General features: G+C 44.2%; 2 protein-coding genes across 2 annotated transcripts; both read right to left on the bottom strand.

The window, feature by feature from the left end:
- Positions 1-631: 631 nt before the first annotated feature.
- Positions 632-3,386, bottom strand: LOC128707898 (hypermethylated in cancer 2 protein-like). Its single transcript, XM_053802854.1, has 2 exons — positions 3,201-3,386; positions 632-2,743 (listed from the first exon to the last, which is right to left on the bottom strand). The coding sequence occupies exons 1-2, from the start codon at positions 3,384-3,386 to the stop codon at positions 632-634; spliced, it is 2,298 nt and encodes a 765-aa protein (XP_053658829.1).
- A 3,757-nt stretch (positions 3,387-7,143) lies between these two features.
- On the bottom strand, positions 7,144-10,040 carry LOC128707506 (WSCD family member AGAP003962). The gene is made up of 5 exons (XM_053802460.1): positions 9,386-10,040; positions 9,222-9,301; positions 7,627-7,798; positions 7,389-7,558; positions 7,144-7,299 (listed from the first exon to the last, which is right to left on the bottom strand). The coding sequence occupies exons 1-5, from the start codon at positions 10,038-10,040 to the stop codon at positions 7,144-7,146; spliced, it is 1,233 nt and encodes a 410-aa protein (XP_053658435.1).
- Between the last annotated feature and the right edge of the window lie 13,713 nt (positions 10,041-23,753).

Raw genomic sequence — 23,753 nt, 5'->3', positions numbered from 1 at the left:
TACAGTATAATATAAAGTACACAATAGTCCCTTTAAATTTATAACGGTTTCAACTAACGAAAAAAATATAAAACTTCTAAATTACAGCCAAACGAAATGCAATGGGCAAATGGTAAATAAACCAAATTTTGTCCCGGGCATACTTCACTGTGCAATGTTGATGTCGATGCAAAAACATTCACCACTCGCGAGTGGTGAATATAATGTGCCGACTTATGAAAAAATGTGTGCGCTTTTGTTTTGTTCGTTGTTGGACGATAAGAACCACTCGAGGAGCATATTAATATTAAACGTGTTTCATAGGAAAATAAACATTCAATTAACTCTTTTCGGATATTCAAAGCGCCCTGCGGGGTTGTTCTAATGGTGCAGCTTTGTTAAAAAGATTATGTATATAAGTATATTTTTCCTTCCTCTGTATAATAACTAGCAACAATTACGCTACGGAACAAAACAAAAAAAAAAACACATGTCTCGGACATCTGTTTATCTCCTACTTACTGCTGTAGACAAAGCTATAGCTTGCTAAACTCCTAAGGCATAGTAAAATTCGTGTTTTTCTTCTACGTTCTTTTTTGCACGGAAGGTCACGACGCACACGTATGAGCGAGGGAGGGTGGTGCGGTTGGGTTCACTTTTTCGCAAACTTGGCTTTTGACTCGTCCGCTACCCAGGACTGCTTGTGCACGTTGTACAGATGGCCGAGCAGCTGGAACCGTCGCGGGAACCGTTTATCACACTGATCGCACGGGAACGGCCGTTCGCCGGTGTGCGTCCGCATATGCTCACCGTACGCAAACTGGCTGCGGAACTGGCGCTGACAGATCTCGCAAGCGATCGACGCTTTTTGCCGTTCGCGCGTCCGTCCACGCGACCGTATCCTATCCTGATGTGCCGCGAGCAGATGTTCCTTTAGCTGGTGCAGATTGTTCTGGTCCGCACCGCAGATATAGCACGCGTACGATCGCCGCTCGAGCGCATCGATTTCGTCTTCATTGCCGACGACACTGTCGCCGAATGCTTCATCGTTGTGGCGAGTGGCGGTCGCCACTAATCGGCCCACAGCAACATCGTCCACATCACTACTAGCACCGTTCGGTAATAACACACCGGACAGCAGGCTGTGAGTGCCGGCAGGTGGCACTGTGTTTAAACCGGAGCCTGCCGTACCGGACAGAGGAGAACCGCCATCCGCTGCACCGTCCAGCATCATGTGGGTACGCATGTGTAGTACCAGCTTGGTCCGCCCGGCAAATGTACGTCCGCATAGCAAACAAGGATATTCCATCCGACGCCGTTTACTGCGCGATTCCACCGAATCCGTGCTTCGTCGTCGCACACTTGGCATCCGGTAATCTTGCGGCAGATCATCCGAATCATCATCCGAGTCGGTTGACAGCCCGGACTGTTGTTGCTGCTGCTGCTGTTGGCGTGCCCGTAGTTCGTGAAACATTGCGTACAGCAACATCTCCCGCTGATCATCGACCGGCGGTGGTTCGCTCTCCGAGTCGGAATCGTTGCGCAGGAACAAACTTCTTACGTAAGATACTTCCGGCTTTTCCGGGTTAGGACCGGTGGTTGTTTTTTGGTCGGAATCGGAACCGGTGTGTGGATGGTGTGACGGCGGTGCCAGTTCCGGTGACACATCCGACATGGAGGCGGTCCGTGCCCAGCTCGTTGCCCGGTGCTGCAGCAGTATCGAGCGCAGTTGCGATGCCAGGGGCGTCTCGTTCGAAGGCACATCTTCCTTCGTCCGCTGGACGGACGATGGTGGGGACGGTGTGTTGGTGGCACTCGGAGGTTCATGTTTGGTGCGATGGTGAGTACGTGGCGGCTGACAGCTCGTCCCCTCTAGCGGTGACACGGATGCCGGCGGTTGTGGTGTGGTTTGCTCGGGTGCGACATTACCGGCCATTGTCCCACTGCCATCAAGCAACATTCGCTTCAACAGGGAAGATGTTGTCGTGGAACTGTTATTGATGGTGCATCCCGATAAAGATCCTTCCTGTCCACCGGTGGTGGTGGTGTTGGAGTCACCTAGTTTCGCGGGCGAACGATTGGCAGGGGATGTGCATTGTTGCTGCAACAACATTTGCTGCAAAAGCGAGGGTTTAATGTCCCTTTCCTCATCTTCCTGTTCGGGTTGGTCCTCTTCGTTGCACGAGAACGTGGGCGGCGGATGGATGGGAAGCAATTGGGGCGTTTGCCGGGGTGATTCCGGTTCCGTGTTGGGTGAGGATCGGCTCGTAGTGGAGTCACGCGTTTGCAGTAGTATACTTCGCAATATCGATGACATACCACCCTCTGCCGTGGATGCGGCATCGTGTTGCTCTATCGTAGGAGGATACGGTTCCACATCCTGTTTTACATCCTCTAAGCTTGTTCTCCGCTGTTCCAGCGGTAGTGGTTCACTTTTAATCCTAATTGTCGGTACTACCATCACCGGTGGCCCCGGTGATGAAGAACGTTGAAGTTGTTGCGACTGTTGGTGTTGACTGCTTTCGCCATTGCCCGGTGGGGATGATCGACGCACGGTCGGCACTGGAGGTGCCGGTGTCGACGACGACCTGTTTCCCTCGTCCACATTGTTATTGTTGTTCTTCCGCTGTCCTCCCGCTCGCTGTCGCTCTAGCCGCAGTATTTGATCGTTGGCGAGACAGCGCCTCCGGTACTGATAAAATGTGTCCACCGTTTCGACACACTTTTTGCAGACCTTTGCCGGGTAGTCTTCCTCCAAGGTTATCTGAGAATGTTGCAAAAAAAAAACAAGACCAAGAGTGAGATAAAGCACTGAGCAAGACAAAGATAGGCAGATACGTTAGAGCGTACAATGAAGCCAAAGTGTGTTTTGTGTCTGTCGCGCGCACGCTGGCCGCCTTACTGTGTGTAACGCGCTGTTTGAACGCGATGTTTGTGTGTGTGCGTGTCGCGAAGGGCATTGCGGCGGGTGAACGGTCGTGCGGGAGGTCGCCCATAGACCGTCATTCACCATACGCTGCACATAGAGTCGCATTGAGTAGCGCGCACAAAGAGAACGCGCGCGCCAGTGTAACCTCGAGTTGGTTGGAAGGAGACTCGGCTGCACGCTCACGCATTGCACCGTGTGTCCTTGTAGAGGAAATAACACACATCGAGACAAACGCGCATACACTACAGTGAAGGCGATCCGTACGTTCGCGACCAAGGACGTGTGGGCCTACCTGAACCGAGGTACACTCCAGTATCATCTCGATCAGCCTGTGACGGTGGATATGATGATCAGCACCGACGGTCGCCCGTTCCGGATGCGTCGGGAACAAGCTGCAGCTAAGCTCGTCCGCCGACAGACACAGCCGGCAGCAGGTGGTGAACCGATTCGACGGTAGCGGCACTTCTTCTTGCGTCATTGTCCCTCGACCGGTTGCCCACACTCATTGCGCTCCCGAAACTCCGGCCAAAACAACAAAGCGCCACTCAAATCGCTCTTCAAACGAATGGGCCGGCGAACATCGCGACGACACACAGTCGTTTGGCAATTTTTGGATCTTTGAAGTACGGCCACGTTAACACACACACGCACACCGCGAGAAGTGGCCACTCGCACTCCCACGAACGCTGCAGAGACAAGGGGATGGCAGAAGACTTTCACTTGGGTGGTATGCGCGAAATACACCACCAACAACAACACACCGTCTGGGTATTTCTCTTTTTCGCTAATAACCCGTTTTTTCTTATCCAAAACAATGTAAAACAGTGACAATACTACGCGTCAAATTGATTCGATTGCGCATACACAACTGTCAACACCTTTTGTTAACGTCTCTTCCCTTTTTTAGTACGATCTTTTCTACTGTGCGTGAAGATCGTCGATATTCTTAGTGATTGAATACTGGTTTGCACTAAAGACACAGCGCGATCGCAGTATCACACGCAATTTGCACAATGGGAAGGGCACAAACAAATGGCGCACTAGGAAGATGTGTGCGTTAAGACGTTTCTGCTACAATCCTAGTAAACAACGTCACAACTAGCGATGGGTAGAATGTGGATAGCAGCTGCTAGGCAACGGCGTATGCAAGAAAGAAACTGTTGTGTAGATACCGAACATACACACACACACCCATACAAACTTCTGATTCCCGGTTTTCACTTCACGGCGCACTCACTTTTCCTTCGAGCACGCAGTGATCAGTACTGCTGTCTGGCTATGTTTTGCTACTTTTGCTTAGTGTGTGCCGTTCATCGTCGCGCTCGTCATCGATGCTAAAAAGGAGGCCTTGGCTGTAGTGTGCCTGTTGTTGCCGTTGTTGGTTTTGTCCTCCGTCACCGTCGGCGAGGTTCGTATACGCTCTTTCACTTCCACCGCTCGCACTGTCCGTCTGTTGCTCGCTCGTTCCTGCACACGTGCGGTGACCTCGAGCCGTCGGTGAGTGCTGCTGCTGCTGCCTTTCAATGCGTTCCAACGACGGGAGGGCGCCAAGTACGTTCGTTTGCTCTAGAAGGTTGCTTGCCGTTGCGGTTGTGTTGTGTGGCTGACTATACCTAGCCGCTCTCGCGCACACGTCGCAGGTCAATAACAAATAAATGTCAAATTTATTCACCACACCCGCGCGCGCTCATCACCCTTCCCGCCCTGCACAGCTGATGCTTGCTCTTTCACACGGCCATTGGGGCTAGGCGAATGATAGTGTGGTCACGGTGGTGTGCGAACCGAACACAACAAACCGATACGTCACCAGTAAGATTTATGCTACCCCAATGATGGTGGTAATTTTTTTGCACACACTAGTCAAGAAAAAGTAGACAGCACACTATCTTCTCATTCCAACGCACACACACAAACATACATATTTGCACTCAATGACGGTATGACCTCTTCTTTTACGCCCTTTCTCAAAATGGGAAATGTGTACGGTACGTGTCACACGGGATGCATTGCACACGCACCGATACACTGTGGATTGCACTACTTGATGTCCCGAGGTCACTCATCCGCTAACATTTTGCGACCACGTAAAGGAAATGCACTCTTGAGGTCGGAACACTGCCAACTGGTTGGCCCGCGGTAGGTTGAGCTAGGCAAAAATGGTTTCACGAACGAGCGAGCGAGAGAGTGTGTATGTGTGTGGGAACAGGCAGAGTGGTAGGCGATTTGCGAACTAGGTTGCTGTATAGACCTCCGTACGGTTCATCGACCTCTTCTCACCGCTAACGGCAAGGGTGTGTTGCGGGTGGATCGAGCGGAGACGGCAACTGAACGTTGGGTGTCCCCTAAAACAACAACAAATCAACACATTTCACAATGATTTCTTAATTACTTTTACGGTATCGTACTATTTACACGATCGTGGCTTACCATGGATAGCAAAAAGTGCGTCCTATTTTACGTTGAAGCGATTTTTACACTACAAACTGCTTTAATCGCCGAGTGAAATCCTTTCACCATGTGTTTGAAATTAACCCTTGCGTGTGTGCACCAATGGCTCTCTTTCGGACATGTTCAATGACATCAAGATGACATTACATACTACAGAATAGAATAAAAAAAGTTGTTTTGAACAGTAAAATTTATAGTTCAGGTAAGTCAGTAATCTTACAAACCTAATCATAAATTAAAAGACATTAATTAGCTAATTTTAAACGAAACGCTTCATTTACACGAGAAAACGCTGCAGAGCAGCTGACGCTTGAAATACATCGCAGTGGATTTAAAAATAACATAGAAAATAGAAACGTTAACGGAATGAGGTCGCCGTTACAACACACAACACATGAAATTTTCAATTAAAAAATTATGGAGCAATTAATTTAATACATCAAAACACGCTGGACTAAATAAAAAAAAAAAAGCTGAACGGATAAAATATAGAGCGAACATCGGACATCTTGAGCAGCAGCAATGCCTTAGAGGAATGGGTTGAGGATCAATGCGTCGAAGACGAAGCAACTACTACAATCTTTTACTGTATCTTGGACTATCTTTGGGAGTATTTATGAGCAGGACCGATGAAGAAGGCGAATGGGAACGACATGGAGATGCTGTACTCATGCCCTACCAGGAGGCGCTTGTCAGCGACCCTATCGGCACGGGGCGTATATCTATCGGAGATTGAGTGAAGCGAGGAATGCAAAAGAGCAGCCTTGAGCCGAGTTTCCTGCAAACGGATTGATGATCTTCCCATTTCAGCGAGTCGTGCTCAACTATAAGTGGACCAAAAAGCAGAACGTGTTTGAACACTTCTAAATAAGTTTATTCCATTTACGCCCCTGGTGTCTACACATAATGCACATTCGTTTACACCAGCCTCCAATGTTATCATACATCGTGTTTAGCTTCGTCCGGATACTAATCGTTAACACGACGGGCTACACGGTTATACTCCTCGCCATATTACACACTACCGCCACCATGACGGGCACGGCACTGTTTTGTTTCGTGTTTGGTGGTGGTAATAGTAAAATTTGCATACATTTTCTATAAGAAACAAATCAAATACCTGTCGTGTGCGTAAATGTATGCTTACGGTTGTAGCTATTGTTCCTAAATTGTCTCTAAAAGTCTTACAAGTTTCGTACAGCTTCTACAATGTTTGCTCTAAATCGTGTGTTTTGTGTTAATATTGATTTCTAATTTATCCGCTCCGCGTTTTACTGGTTGCTGGTAAATCGCGTTACTTTACTTTGGTTATGTTAAGACATTTTTGGCGCTTCTGTGCCTTCGTCCACCTGGCAAAACAAATTATTTTTCCCTTTGCTGACTAGAATGTTTCGGTAATTACAGTAACAAACAGGATATACAGGCTGTACAAAATAAAAAGGGGGAACACAACCTTCACCCTCCTTTTCTCTCTCTTTCTCCTCTCTCTCTCTCTATCTCTCTCTCTTACTCTGTCTTTTGCTTTAAAACATCGCAAAATGGAAGCTTTGAAATAGTGCCCATATTGGTGCGGAAACTGTTTGAACGATTCTTCGTTCGCACTGGGTTCGATACTTACAAAATTGAACATTCTACTTAAGTTTTATACAATACTTTCTGAGCAAAGTAGGCGCGGCCTCCTTCTGTTCTCCTGCAACTTGTTCGGTTGAAGAGCGTTCTTTTCTTCAAGTAACACCTAATGTAAAAGGAAACGCAACCATAAATCACTAGTACAGCCTCTGTAGCTTTCAATGTGCGTCATAACGTCCGAGGGCTGCATACACTTCGGCACGCTTTTCGTCAATTGCTGCGTGCATGGCCGGACTGTATGGGTCGAACTGCAGGATGCGCTTTTTGCGCCGGTAAATACCTTCCTTTCGCATCAGTGCGCACGCCAACAGCTCCTGCAAGGGGAAGTAGTAAGTGAAACAATTTATCACACAAATTACACCATTACGATGCGACAAGCATAGCGATCTGTACGTGGGCCTACCTCATCCGCCGTATAGTTGAGGAATTTAAGAATACTGCGCAGTGTGCCTTCGACGTTCTCCACCAAATCGTCGTAGAAGACTAGCTTTACCTCACCGGTGAAATTTTTCGCCCACGAGAGATTCGTTTGTTCCCATGCCCAAAGTTTATTTTTTACAAATTGAGTCCAATCTGGAAAGCAACCAGGCAAACAGCTAGATTAACGAGCTCGGCTGAACACCTCCCACCACGCCACTTACATCGACCCTTGGTCCTACGGTAACGATCAGGCGAGGCAAATCCCACGTGGCCACCAGATTGACGATTAAACTCCGCCAGTATGGCCCGCTCTGGATCACGTATCAGTAGAATCGCTTTCGTGTACGGGGCCCATGCGTGCGGGCCCCATTCGTGTGTTTTTACTACCAGCACCTGCGAAAAGCGGGAATGGGTACGAAAGTTGCTTTAGTGTCTTCGACTCAATTAATAGGAAGGAATGTTATGGATTGGAGATCGGAACGACTGCAGGTAAGTCGTAAGCATCAAAATGTAAATTAAATTAGATTTGTGTGTTCACTATCAAAGCTAGTAATTTTATGTAATTTGTTGCTCTAATTATTAGCCACCTATTTTGCTGTGCTGTTGCTAGTTTAGTTTAGTTACATCGATACATTTTTAAATACTGTTTCTCGTTAACCTTTATATAATACTTTTTCGCTTTTGGAAATACAGGCAGTCCCCGAAGTACGCTATTGTATGCGGACCGCATATTTCCGGGTTATAACCCGGAAAAAATCCGCGTATCTCGATTTTTTCCGTAACTCGAATCCGGGAGTAAAATCGTTTATACTTCAACGTTAGATAGTTGACATCCTTCTCTGCACTTAATTTACTCAGCAAACCAGGCTACTTCTTGATAGAACACATTAAAATAAACTAAAAACGAATGCCAAATGAAGCTATTTTAGACCAATTTTACACCATTTTGCTAAGAATTTGAGCTATAAACTAACACAGCTGTCAAATTTCCAAAATTCGGCGTATCTCCGAATCCTCGTATAACAGGAACTGCGTATGTCGGGGACTGCCTGTACATATTCGGTTCAGGAATCAGGAATTTCTGCACTGTTCACCGCATCATCCTCGCAAGGAAAACGCATCGCATTTGATCTCCATCTTCATATTCTTTTGTCGGGCGGCCAGCGCAGGAATTCTGTTCGACTGATTCCTCTCCAGATGGGAGGGAGGTAATGATAATGGGAGATAACGCATATGCCAGAGCAGAGCTATATCTAATGGATATGAAGTGCCAACAGTGTGTAAAACTTTTTCGCTCCCGTATGACGAGTGCTGTTCTAACAAAGTTTCGAGCGCAGTTGTGTGATTGTTTTTGTAGCATGTATTAACAATTACCAAAGTTGTCGAATTGTTGTCGAATTTGTTGTGTCTACGATAGGCTACAAAGGATTAAACGCTGCTGATAGGGGATGATAGGGAACTCTCGCGATGAAAACTCGCTTAAAATAATTTAATTTATCTATTATTCATTTTTATTAATTTATTGGGAACTGTTTATAGGTATTTAAAAATCGTGTCGCATGCTCTAATCTATTGTACATTGCACGTTAAAAATCTCGCTGGTTGACTTGCCAGTGCAAAAACTAAGGATATTTCAAAACACAATAAAACAAAAGATGGGATGTTTCTAATTCTAGCACATTTTAGAGCATTTTGCACAGAGCATTACTACTTCAAGAACGACATGCAGTTAGCGAGCCACACTGCTTTGAATGAACGTTTTACCAAGAACGTCCACTGAACCTCCGTGTGCCCGGGCAGGCACTCAAACACTTACCGACGAGTTGGCGACACTTTCCGCCGGGAAACCACTTTTAAGCAGCCCATAGTCTTTGTACACGCTACCGGTTAGAATGCCTGTTGGAATGGAACGACGTTGAGACGTTAGGCAATTTGCTGCTTCGCCGCACCGCACGGTTCGCCACCGCCACCATCGCTTACCGGTCGCTTGCTGTAGCAGATATCGCAGCCAGGTATTGCCACTGCCCGGGAATGACACGAGCGCCGTCAGTTCCGGTTTCGTGTGCAGTGCCTTCGCGCGCCACGCCGCATCACCCCCCTTTCGTACGCTATCACTATCCGCTAGCTTACCACTAGATGTGTCACTGTTAGGCCGAACCGGATGCGAGGAACTGCCCTGGCTACCGGGACCGGACGCCGCGACCGATGGGCCACCGGTGAGCGTACCATCGTTCGCCGGTCCCGTCTGTACCGTCAGGCCGGGTGCTGAGTGTAGGTTCTGGTTGTTACTACTGCTGCCGCTGCTGCCACCACCACCACCACGGTAGCTGTACACGCTGAACTTCTTCACAAAATGGCCCGGGAAGGTTTGCAGCAGCTTGGGTGGTTTGCGGGGCGCCCGGACCGGTGCGTCGAGATAGTGCAGCTCGGTGCACCACTGCAACGGTGGCTTCTTGCTCATCAGGCCGAGGTCCCGGTTGCGGATCGTTTCGAACTCGCCGTACCCGCGTGGCCCATGGACGCCGCGCTTCTGCTGCGGTCCCTGCAGGCTGACGAACGATAGGAACAGTATGCCGCCGACGTACACCAGTATGGTGCCGGCCACCCCAAACAGTCGCCAGCCGCGCAGTGCCATGGCCGCATTATCGCATCTGAAACGAAGGGGGGGGGGGGGGGGAGGCAAATTGGTTAGCGAAAAACAAAACGCGCACGTGCAGCTCGAGCGGACGCTTCGTTCTGTAATCGAGGTTGCTCACTTAATTTACTGTAACTCACGAAATGAAATTCTTCGATCGAAAGTTGAAACGATAACTTCTCACTAGAGTGTGATGCAGATGGTTTTATCGTTTCGCTTTTATTGCTGCTTCGTTCCACGCGACCCGAAAACACAACGCACGTGCACTATCAAGAGGCGGATCTGCGTTACGCGCTTCAAACTGTAGCCCATCCATGTGAACTGGCCATCGAAATCGTTTCGTTTGGATGGATTGCTTCATGGTGGAAGTCTCTTCAGCCCCATTGACACGGGTCGCTTCAAGGGCAGAAGAGTAACAGTTCATGAATCACACTGCACAGTAAGTGACGCAAGTATCGAAAGCGTTACTTCTTGGGCGAATGGCATGGAGTCGTGTGTCTTCTCGGCGCAGTGTCATTTATCGCATCATTTACACCGAGACAATTCAATGTAACGTACTTGATGGTGTGATGGGTGTTAAAAATTGCTGGCATCGTTTTCATACACTATACAGCAAACGGGTACTAAGCAAGGGACAAACCACGGTCGCAGGTTCGTAGAAGAGGGTAAGGAGCCGTGAGCTCATTATCGCTCTATCGAGAGGGTAATTATTATTGGTGCAAAAAACGGATGTGACGAGAGTCACTAAGTAGATTTGTTATCGGCTGGTAATTATGAACAATAGCTTGCGTGCGTGGTTGTCCATCGGTACGGTATCGGAATTGGTTTAATGGTTTCCATAAAAGTGCATGAGCTGCAAATGTTTACCCACTTTGGCACGGTTGCGCTTTTTTGTTGTTGTTGTTGTTGGTGGTTGTGTTTTATGGCACATGACGTACCTCAACCAGATTCAATAAAATTAAACGAGCATTCAGATGCTCCAAAGGCGCGGGTAAAAGGTTTGTTTTGCCACATGAACACACAATGTGCGAACCAGAGACGATGCGTTGGTGTGCGTTATGACATGTACTGAACTGTAATGCAAGGCAAAACAATGAATGAACCGGTAGGATGGATTAATGGAGAATTAATTAAGTGGAAGAGATGGATAAAAATAATGTCCTACAAAATTTTGTCAAAAAGCTTACGATTTTTCCTTGCATTTCGTCTTCGACTCAAAACACGTGTCAAGCTGGGTGAGGCTAGGATAATTTAGATCTTGTACAATGCTAGTACCTACATACATCTCCGAGACATGCACTCTGTCCAGATTGCTATTGCGGCCTTCGATTATTATTTCACTCACAGTTCTAAGCATGAAAAATTTATCTACATTAAGCTAAGATTCATGTTGATGACTTCCCATGTTTGCTTTTTTTCAAATGATTGATGTTGGATACGTACGCAGCCGGACACTCACGTGCGCTCTCCGCGAGAAGTCTCTCGTCGGTTGAGCAGTACGAGTGTCCAGAGAGAGAGAAGGACGACCTGGAGATCGTCATCTCGTCTTCGGGCAGGATGCGGGAGTCGGGTTTCAGCAGCGAGGAGATAACGTGGTGGTGATGTGACACTGCATATTGTTTTAATAAATTATAAGTATTTGTTCTATTGAAAGTTGTTTACGTTGTGTCGTCTGGATTAATTCGGTCACCAAATATCACCAACGTAAAAATTGAAATTAGCATTGGAAGAATGTTTAGGTTGTATTTAGTATTTAAATACAACAAGAACTCGAGGTATTTACCTCATAAATGTCATTATCTAACATTAAGAATATCGAACAGAGAGCGATAAGATTAAAATTTGGACCTAGAATAAGTTACATCTCCATGAAACTTAAATTATGGCTACTTGATTAAAATCAAGTCAAATCAGCCATTCAGTGGATCTTCAAAATTCGTGGACAATATTTTCCACCCGATTTGCGGAAGAAGTATGAAGTCCACAGTGCTTAAGCCGTAGTAATAGTCGTTCAGCTTTAATGTCTTGTGGAAGTTATATGAAAAAATAAGGGTATTATAACAAAGGTATTCAACGGTATTTACAAATTATGTAAATTGCGTGAATATTTCGTACTACTCTTTGCGATTCGTCCATTTTTTCAAAGTCAATCTACATAAGAACAATCATAAAAACTACGTTCTACGAACAGTGTACCGAACTGTCCTAAAACCGCAATACATACGCTAAGTTTAGCATCCATTCCGTGTTGCTGTTCCTAAACTTTCAACACATTTTACAGTTGTACCACAGACTATGCAAATTTCTTCCAACAATGGATCGAACCGGTGACTGTCATCCGAGTCATCTTCAACTGGCATTTGCCGTTCTGGTAGTCGGATCGTTTGCCGGGAGTTTTTCGGTGAGGGCATCATAAAAGTTAACCCTCACCGTAACCTCTTCGCTTTTAACGATGTCACCAGTGCTTTGTTCGGTAAGAAATTTCGAACCGTGCTTACCAGTTGTCTCGCATACAGCATGAATTCTACACTATACGTCGTAAACTGGGGCTGGTTTTGATTTTGTGCCGCAGTAGGTCGGTTCTGGAATGGGCACTTACGCTAAAGTAACGTGGAGCCTGCTTTTAAACACATTTTTATGTGCCGTCCGTCGGTGTGAAGCTATTCTAAATTTGGTACACAAAGCTTCAATTACGTTAATCAGCTTCTAAAGGAAGGGGCATTTGACAGTTTTGCGAAAGCATTTTGTTTATTTATTTGCGTTGAGCGGTAAGAAATCTTCTTCCATCAGTGGATCTATTGTAGTCCATCGTTGCAATCAATCATATACGTATCCTTACCTTCACTGGATGAAAGATTTGTTAAGTATTACTAATTACGATCTGAAAACCCATCCACCCGCCACGCTACAGGGGAACGATATCGGATATCAACGACCATTAAATAATCGAATCCGAATCCATCAATCTCTCCACACCTACGGCACATCGTTCCCATCGCAAAGCTCCACCCAGCTAGCGTCGATTGCGTCCTACAAATTGGACGATAATTTGATGATCGATTTTTGGAAATGTGAACGCTTTTCTCCTGTTTTGCAAAGCGACCGTGCCGTCGATGGCAGGCGGTATAAAATCTTGCCGAAGTGCAAGCATATGCGCCGGGCGTGGTGTGATCCTGTCCATCTGTTCATCGCCATCGCTGGCCGGTGGGCAAATCCGCCTGAACTGCGTGTGGCCATGTATCGAATGCCAAACCGAGGACAGCGCACCGGCTTCCTGCTGACATTCAGCGGGTGTTTAAGTGTACCTTTTAATAGCCTATTTCCAACCCCCCCAAAAGGACAAGATAGCCGAGGGCTGCCGGTCGTCCGGGGCCGTAAAAGCATATCGCTCGGTGTCTCCTGCCGAGCCGAGGATGCCACTCGATTCATGTGAATGGCTCTCTCTCTGTCTTTCTCTAGACACAGGGCCCACCGCTCTGCATCAATATGGCGCTGTAGGGTATTGCTTTTATTACCATTTTTGTCGAGGATAATAATGAACCCGGTGCGAGGGCACAGGCAGACGGTTGGATGAGAACAGAATCGGCAGGGTTAGTGCCAGGATCAATGCGCTCTGGTGTTGCTTCTTTTGTGTGTGGCTGTGTGTCTTCGAGTGTGCTTTGTGCGCATTGCCCACGGCTTTAAAACCCATCGTTCTATTGTGTTGCAACTTTCTTAAGGCTGTTCAGCGCGCTGTCAGCTCGTTGGATCCCTTCGGCACGGGAACGTGAACGTGAACGTGCGACCGTGTTGCCGTTGTTTGTTGTGCGGTGTTTCCTTTCCCGGACGAGTACTGTTTACATTTCTAGCGGCTTCTTGTTTCACTTCAGTTCAGTGTTCCATTTTCGCGCGTTACTCTCTACATACATGGCAAGAAGAGCCAAAACACTTGAATGCACTCGTTGGTCAAGCAAAAGCAAAAGTGTTTGCGATCAAAGTTTCTATTTCGGCGTCGAAAGTTTCGTCATATGCATACAGCAAAACCGGTGGTACTTAATTTACGCTATTGACTGATAACTTTCTTTTCAGTAACGTTTTTCAAGGAGTTTTGTTTGAGATTGTAGAAACAAAATGACATGGGCATAACAACCTCAAGAGGTCTCGGGCCTGCCATTTCTGATTTTCTTTGACATTGTTTACCCGTTGCTGGAAAGTCTCCTCCATGTCTCCTCTTTAAGGACTCAAAAACAAGTGGGCTAAGGACTGTCCTTCTTTAAAGGACTTTATTAGTGACTAGCCCACCGGAGCCTGGCGAGTCTAATCCGCTGTACGTAAGTTCGCCGTACTGCTCATAGAGCTCGCCATTGAGGAGGCTCCTCCATTATCCTTCCATACATGCTCTTCTCTATCGGCTCAACAACCTCAAGGAGGTCTAGGCCTGCCAATTCTGGGTCTCTGTGACTTTATTTACCCGCAGCTGGATAGTCGGTCCTCCGTACGGGGGATTGATCCGGATGGGGTTTTGGGTCCGGTTCGTTCGTGTGAAGACTGGCGCCGCCACCCTTCTTCCACCGGCCCGTCCCATACACATACGGCACACTCCTTCCTCGAACGCGGCTAAGAGGTAAAAGTAATTACATATTTACTAATTTTAAATGTTGTGATTTACCAGCATTAGGCGCCTCCACGGGTTTAATATTCTCTTGTTCCTACAAGAATTCTTCAATAATGAACTTTTATAGGTTATAATATAGATTGATAAGAGATAAATGGTTAAATCCCAGTGGTGATTTATCAGTATTAGGCGCCTCCACGGGTTTAATATTCTCTTGTTCAATTCTTTCTTCTTCAATAATGAACTTTTATAGGTTATAATATAGATTGATAAGAGATAATTGGTTAAATCGCTTATTTCGTGTTTCCTTTAAAAGCAATAATTTTCATCGTATGGTTTAAATTCACCAAGCATCTTCCCATAGTTTCACTTGTTAAATCCAATTAAAGTGATGCCATATGAATGGATTTAGGTTCACTTTAAACTGATTAACCTTTTGCACGAGCATGTTTCAACTCAATACATCTACCATGCACGCTTAATTGATTGAATCATCTCGTTTGTTAAGGCACAGCCGAAACGGCCCTATTACGTCACGATCAAACGCGGAAATAACCCATTTTTGGTGGTGGCGATAATTTTATTCCACTTTCCCAGAGAACCCAATTACCGCGCACTACTTAAAACCCGAACCACAACACTCATCGCTATCGTTTAGTATGCAAAAGCGCGTTTGATATGTTTGGTATGGAAACTAGTCAATTTGCTATCTGCCGCTTTTAAGCCAGGCAAACGACCCACCGCGTTCGAGTGTGTTCGAGGGATGCTTAATTCCAGCGAATGGTTTCCAAATTCCAATCGGCACACCGCTTGCGCCTTTCGGTCGCATTACTTTCGGCGAACGCTGGGCTGGAAATGTTCGATCGCCATCCCATTTCGGCTGTCAGCTGTCAGGCGGGGTTGAAGTGGATTACGGCAAATCGTTGACAGAGGGCCATTCGGTGCCGATTCGCTTTGTGCTTTGGTTTTGTTTTGCCGCACAAAGAAACGTATAGAAAGGGCGATTTCGCTATCGAGCCGAATCGATCCCTTGGGGTGGTTTGGTTGAGTTCGCAGGAAACGTTTACGTTCGCTCCGACAGTTTGTCATACTTTTGCTGATGTACACTTTACGGTGCCGTTGAAGTGTTCGTATTGTACCGTTCCACGTGATTGCATCGAGACAAACGGGCATACGGGATAAGGATTGGAATTCAATAGAATTAATAACCAAATGGCATAATCGCTTTGGTGTTGAGTTTGCCACAAATTCACACTAAAGTGTTTGGTTGCAGGTTTTGTAGAAATACTCCCTTAGCTTAACCCAAGCCATCAGCATGTGCATCTTGTACACTTCGTCCGCACAATCTAATTGGACAGATAATTTGAATGATTGATGTTGGTGTTAGATAAATGACTGAAGCAAATACATTGCACGAATCGTAACGCTTCTCGCACTTCCCTTGCCCTGTACGTCGACCGGGGATCGAAGCGCATCGTACAGAAGCCCTGGTGACGATGTATCTATTTACGGGAACAGTTTCAATAGGTCTAATAAATCATCTTCCACCAGCGTTAGCTTAACCATGGAGCTGAAGTACGAAACCGAACAGTCGGAACCTGCTGCGACACTAAGTGGTAGATGGAAATCTTCATCCGTACCGCAACGGCAAATCTGCATGCTCGCACTGTTGTTACGCCCATCCACATCCAGATAAGTAGCTGTAGCTGGCCTGCCCGTTACGATAAGCAAGGTCGGATCGTAGCTAGAAAAACGGCCACCTCCCATCCAGCCTTTCCATTAACACACAAGCATACAGACACAGGCATAACCGTCCCGTTGCCCATTGGAACTTCCCCTGTGCCCTAGCAGGAGAAAGTGTTGTGACTTACACAATGTCGGTCCCTTGGGAAGGGACCGGTTTTGCTTACTTACTTTGTAGTCGAAATGCTTGGATGCCAACCACCCGGCCAACCTGGGATGTAACTGCAAATTGCGTCTACTGTGGGACGGCTTGGCGTTTATTGAATATTTTACTTCCTCCGTTTCCCATGTTCTTTTTCCTCCCATTCCGATACCCGGGTGTTTTATGTTGTTGTTTTTTTTTGCTTTTTTTTACGAAGACGGATGGTATGTTTCATGATAATGTGATAGCACAATATGTAGTATTTCTTCCCGATTTGCGCTTATGTGTCTAATGCTTTGTGGTGCATGTTTATTTTTTGCCCACTATCGTTTTTTTTTCTTCTTTTTGTGTGAATTCTTCGTTTTTTACGCTCCATTTTGCCCTCCCCTCTGACATCTCTGATGTGTGTCCCAGTGAATGTCGACTTGCAAAAAGGTACATTGTCGTGCACTTTTTTTTTTTCTATCCGCTTATTGTCTATCCTACTATGTGGAAAGTTTCTTTCCCATTGTTTGATTGTGTGCTATTTATTTTACGGCAAAGTTTTGCATCCAGCTGGTGCGAAATATGTATGCTTTATTGCTAAAGTTGTACGTTTGATTGATGCGAACAGATTGGTGTTATTTATCTGCGTTAGTTTCGTTTTCATTGCATGATTTGGATTTAATAACCGTTGTGAAGAATGCTATAATTATTCGTGCTTTTCACACAAAAATGATGTCTGGAATAAAGATTTCCCTGAAAAATTCCGGAGAAATAAATAAAACAAATTGGAAATAAATGAAAAAGTCCTTATTTTATAATGAACCATTTATTGTTTCATGGTACCATAATATTCTCCGACTATGGCCACAGAAGCTCAAAGCCCATATCAAAGCCCATTTGCTCAAGTGCTTCATGGATGCCGTTCTAAAGTGTTCGCTCTTTAATTTGAACCATCGTATTCCCAAAAGATAGACAATTGAAAGGAAGTGGAAAGAATGACAGTTTTTTATTGCTATTTTAATAGCGATTTTTGGAATTTATTAGAATTTCTTATCATAACAATCGATTGCCGTTTAGCTTTTAGTGATTATCATCCTCAGACATTAAGTTGAACTTGCGACTATCTGTTCTGTATTATCAAAGCTGGGCGTTTTCATTACAACTATGTAATATAAAACTAAACAAGCGATTTGTATTCGAAAATAAATATCTTTAAACAATGTTTTATACATTTCCTTTATTTCAGTTCATTACAGTAGGCATTGAATACGAAAGGGAAAAAAAAATTATCTAAAATAATGCTTCTCCCAACTTTTCAATATTAATGCGACCAATGTCTGCCAAAATCCACGTAAAGGCTCATCAATAATTCACAAACTTTATGAAAACGCTGCACAACAACCAGTTTCCCAGTTTAATCGTTACGTGGGCCATACAATGCTCTGCTTCATAGTGTGCTCTTCGTCGCAACATTTATTCAACCTTTCTCCATCATCGATTCGGTGAGTTATGAAAATTGCTGTACTTCATTACTTATACGTTCGACCATTTTTTTTTTTACACAGTATCGAGAAAAACCATGTTTCCATATGTACAGCGAAAGCATTGCTGACTGTAAAACATTACGGTTCTATAACGTCATAAAAACCCCGATAAAGATTTATGGGCTTTCTGGAAGGTGTGCACGTTGTGTTCGATATGTGTGTGTCGGTTTTTTTTGTTTTTTTGGGGGAGGGTTTTATTTCTTGCGCCCGTTAACGGTTTACCCGTATCGAATCGAATTAAAGAACACCCGCCGAACACTTTTCATGCCGAACACTTTACGACACTTTTCTTGCTTTCTGTGGGCCAAGCATCTTAAAATGTAGCACACACGCACACGCGCACACATTTACCGACACGAACACACGTTGCTAACACGTGGTAACGGCTAAACCACCAGGCGTCTCCATCGAGCTAACTTTTTCTTTGCCACCGATTCTATTAAAAAGCGCTTTCCCAACGAGCTCCCACCGAAATCGGTACAGCATCAACACTGGTGGTAGCATTTGCTTCATCGAACGAATTTGTAGCTCCATTATGTTTTGCGGTTGCCGAGTGTAACGTAACGCTTTGGTAAATTTTATACGGCACACAGCATATACCGGCTTAACGGCACCGGAAACAGAAGCTACACTGTTTTGTGCAGTAAAAAGTTTGGTGGTTTTTGTTTCAAACAATACAACGCAAATTAACCAGAAAATAATAATTATAAAACAAAACCTTGAAAGAATTGGAAATTCTTCATGGTGTATAATTTTTGCATCAATATTATCATTCCAACATGAAACAAAAATACTTTCACTGTGGCAGGTTGCCGTATTTATTTTTTAACAACTTTAATCTTTCTTCCTTTGCCAGTAAACCGTTGCCGGGTGTGAATGTGTATAATCCTAGGGCAGAAAAAAAAAGTTTTACCGAGCCGTGCCATGCAGCAATCCGTTCACTTTATCTCTCTGCCGTGGACTTCCGGCTATTAATTCTGCCTCATCTTGACACCAGGTAATTAGAATACTTTTTCACCTGTTCGCTGCACCTTGCCTGTTATCTATGGCGATAGGTTAAATGGTTGCAGCTTTTCCGGACGGGTGTCTTTGTGTTCACTTTATGCGCGTAGTTCGTGACTGGTTAGTGGCCTGCCGTCGCAGCTAGTGCCATACTGTACCGGTGAGGAATGGTTTGTCATAAAATAACTCGTTCCTTAATTTGTTACCGTGTTTACAGTAATATTTTAACAGATTGAACAGAAACATCTTAAAAAAAGGTCTCTTTTATGCAGTATTTTGTTTGAATTAAAACTTTTTTTTCCATTTTAGGTCTTGAGCACATGGTTGTCATGGTAAACTTTCAACTTTCTTTCAATTTGTAATATGATTTTTGATATAAATTAGTAATTTAATTTGAAATTTCCTTTTCATTTTACATATTGTTTACATATGGTCACAAACCATAAATTCCATGAATAAAACATTAACCATAACCATAAACCATAAATATCATGAATAAAATATTCAAAAAAAGATAAATACAACAATGGTTGGCATAACTACACGACCTCAAGATATTGAGCGTAAAAGACAAAGCTAAAAGAACAGATAATATTCATGAAATTGTACAGCAAAAATAACTTTGTTTTCCGTCCGTTCATAGCCCTGCACATCGTATACAATTTTAAATCTATAGATAGTAAGTAAGAGTGTTCATAATAATGTTAGAACAATAAATAAAAGTGTAATTTTGCATTCTTTGCATGAACAACTTTGTTCATCAGTTGTATCTTTTACGAGGTTTGTGTGCATTTGCCGTTCCTTTATTTATCAGTATCTTCAATTCTTCTTTTTTCATTATTTACCGATAAATATGACACCTGAGATTATGTTACATACGATATTCTATCACAATTACTTCTTGGAGATCAGTAAATAATTATGTTACTTTTAAATAAATATCGTTTACGAACATTATGTTCTTTTTTACGCATTTCTATACAGTAGATAGGAAATTATTTATTTATTTATTCATTTAACACAAATATGGTCTGCCTCAAGGGCTGATAATTCATTAGCCTGATAATAATTCCCTGCTTTAATGCTGGATAATGTTAATCCAGCAATGAAAAGGATTGTAGCTTTTTTCCCAAAAACAAATACAACCATTGATTAGGTGCTTTACTTGACCTACTTATCACGTTATCTTTCTTGTAAACCAGATGAATAGCAAACCTTGAACATTGAAATGTAACCTTGTGTAACATTTTGAGCGATTGCCCACCCCCCACACCTTGGAAAGCACAACCTTTTATGGCACGGATTACACAATCCTCTTGAGTCGATTGATCTGGCGATTAAGCTCAACGCCAAATCCGCTTGAACCGCAGGTTACCAGGTTCAATCATTAGCAGCATTTGGGATGGTAATGTCGTAACGCAAAAGTATAATCTTCCCCTATTTGCACTCTTGGTCCGTGCCAGTCCCGCATCGGCCCCATTCGGCCTTTTTTCACGTAAATGACCAAACGGCTTGCGACGGGGCTGAGGTTTGCTGCTTGAACACACCTGAACCCCGCGAGTATTATGTTTTTCTATTGATTTTCCCTTTGATTTGCATAGTTTTCGGCGTCGTCCTTGTTTCTAGTTGAGCAGCGCGGCGTGTTTCGCTTACCTTTCGGCCTTAGTCGTTAGATAGGGAGGAAACCGAGGGAAGCCCTTCTGATGGGAGGGGTGAAACCGAAGCGCTGATTGTTTTAGTTTTTGGATAAGCTTCGCCAAGTCCGAAGGTTCCTGTAAGCGTACGGAGCGGTGCTAATCTTCTTAATGCACGCCCGGGACAGGAAGGACGACGCGTACGGTCGATCTTAGGACGATGTGTACGGCGTATCGATCGCTCGATGGCATCTCAGGTATCGTTGCCATTTGCGAAGCGTAAGGTTGATGTTATTCTACTATTCCAAAGCACGTAACCTGTAATCTGAAACACACCGTACACCCTTCCATTCCCGGGCAGGGTTACTAATGGTGTCCATCGCTATCCACAACATTTCCCGTCCCTATCTAGAACGGATGGACCACGCATTACGTCGATGGAGAAAGGAGAAGATTCACCTTTTGAGCCACCTGCTTCAAAACATGGTCCTTTTCATTATCGACCATAGCTTCGAGCATCAAGTTACGAAAATATTCAAGGCAAGGCGAACATCTTCATAGCGCAAACATTAAATGTCGGTGTTGTGGTATTTTTTTTTTTGTATCATGTTTGTCTCTGCCTTCGGTCTGCCTTTCCGGTCAAATCGCTGTATATTAATCACGGACCCTTCGTCACAGCGAGGGACGGCGAGGGATTCGCATCGAAACGCACGAACGCACGGTCAAAGTTGGTGAAATTTATGATTGAATCCTTAAGCAGTTTTGTCCGGAGCGTAAGAGCGTCCGTTCGGACCGTATGCAGAGAGCTTAGTGCTTTTCCTTACGTGGGGGTGTTTTTTTGTTATCACGTGCCTTCTACATGCTGCCGAAAAATGGTGTTTTTACAGGGTGTAAATATTCACGCTGAGCGGTGCTGTGGTTTTTTTTTTATTTTCGCATCCTAAAACTCCGTTACACGAAAGTTTGCCGGCATAATATCTTTCAATAACGCAACCAGTTTGTGACCCTCAACACTATAGCCGCGTTGATTTGACCTTCGATTGTTGGTCGGTGACTAGGTTTTTTCCTTTTTGCCCCATTCCACAAACCATTTCCATTTATTAGCATTCGAAGCTTGATGGTTAGCGCACGATCGGGGTTTGCCGCTGTTTCGTAATTAATGCAATCACTGCGAAGCACCTTAGCGCTTTACGACTAAGTGCAAGGTAACGTGGGTATAACATAAGGGGACCGCACGGAAGAAAACACTTTCCACTACACTCCAACATTTGCGCGCTGCTTTGGTAGGATGTAGTACCAGAAGGCCAAAGCCACGGCCCTTCGATAACAGCATAAAGTACGTGGTTTTATGAGCTGATAAAATTTCCGATTTCACATTCCTAGCCACAAGCCCAAACCGCCGTGTAGTGCGGTTGGACGTTGGGTGGGTGCAGATGGGATGGGCCACTGGTGTGGGTCGGAAAAGACCACAGCCAAATAAATAATATGCCATTAGCTGGCTGATAAGAAGCCTATTTCCTTAGCGATGGGTTTGGGGTTTTTTTTTCTGCGCTCCATTTTCTTCCGATATTTTCGTCGGTCGGTTGGAAATTAGTAGCGAAAGGAAGTTAGCCGAAATGCCAACATTATGATTTTATTACGCTTTACCTTTGGCACCATTTTTTCTCGAAGCAGTGTTGAAGCAAATTTGTACATAATTTTGCTTCCAGCTAATGGTATGTAGGTAAGGCGAATGATGAAGATGAAAATGATTAGTGATAATATGTTAATTAAGATAGTTTACAGCTTGAAGATGTAATATCTCTGTGTGATGAACACGCGTAGTAAAGTGGTTTGTAACCTTTTTGTTACAAGTTTCTTTTATGTGAGTAATAATACAACAATAATATTTTTAAATTAATGTATACGTTTTAACACAAGTTCTTCCAAACTTCCTACAGCCTAGCCTCTCCTTAGCCTCCACTCTAGCCACACAAAAGACAGCACAACATAATTATGGGTTGTCCGGTGTCATTCTGTTGACATTGCCGGGTAATCGGAGCTGGACGAGATTAATATTTTTTTGATTATTAGGTTAGCTTAGATAGTGAAATCAATGTACAGCTGACGATAAATCCATGGAATGATTACGTCATACTTGTACAGAGTCTATGCGTTAGAGTCCTGCTGGGAAGCTGCACCTTCGTCCTTCGTGACAGATTCTTTCTTCATTTCATTTTCATTTCTTCATTTCAATCTTGAAGTAGACCCAGTTGTTTTTTAAGGGATAGGTCTTCCGAATGCTCGTTGTACTCGTCAGTAAATCAGTTTCTGTATTATCCTTCTTTACGTCCAGAATGACTAAATCTTGTTAACATAACGCAAAGCTCCTTCAAGCTTCTCAGCCATTGCAATACTCTCACAAACGGATTGACTGCATGTTACGGCTATAAGGGTCTGTTAAGGATTCTCGAAGGGGTTTTACAGACAGAGTGAAGGATATGTATATTTAATATACATGAGGCGGTCTACCTAAAGTATTGTTTTGAATTTTCTATGACTTAAGAAGTTTAGATTATACATTAATTCGAAATGAGGATATCAAAACATTGTCTGTAAACCCTTTTGTTCACTACTGCTTGCATATTAAAGAATGATTTACACATTCTTGCTTATGTACATATTTTACTACTCATAAACATTTAACCATAAACCATAATTTAACCATAAACATAAACCATTGCTTCCGTTCCATACTGTGTTAAATATATTTTATTAAAAATTAAGGACATTCTTATCCTATCAATGAATTTTGAAATATGAACAGACGTGTATTAGGCGGCTAAAACCGATTTCTTTCGCGTTCTGCCAAACAAGATAATAATATGTGATGCCGTTTTTCATTCATCTCTTTTTGCGTGTTCCATCGCAAAGAAAATCCTGTAGAGCCAGACCCGACCTGCCCACTACTCTAGTTGTTGTTTTGGAACACGCTTATGATTAATATCTTGTTTGTGTGCCACATAACACATTCCATCCCGTACAACAGATAGATCAGATCTGTAACGCAACGAGAAGCAAATAAAAAAA

Source organism: Anopheles marshallii, chromosome 2, assembly GCF_943734725.1.
Source record: "Anopheles marshallii chromosome 2, idAnoMarsDA_429_01, whole genome shotgun sequence".
Lineage (NCBI taxonomy): Eukaryota > Metazoa > Arthropoda > Insecta > Diptera > Culicidae > Anopheles > Anopheles marshallii.
This window is presented reverse-complemented; position numbering and strand designations above follow the sequence as displayed.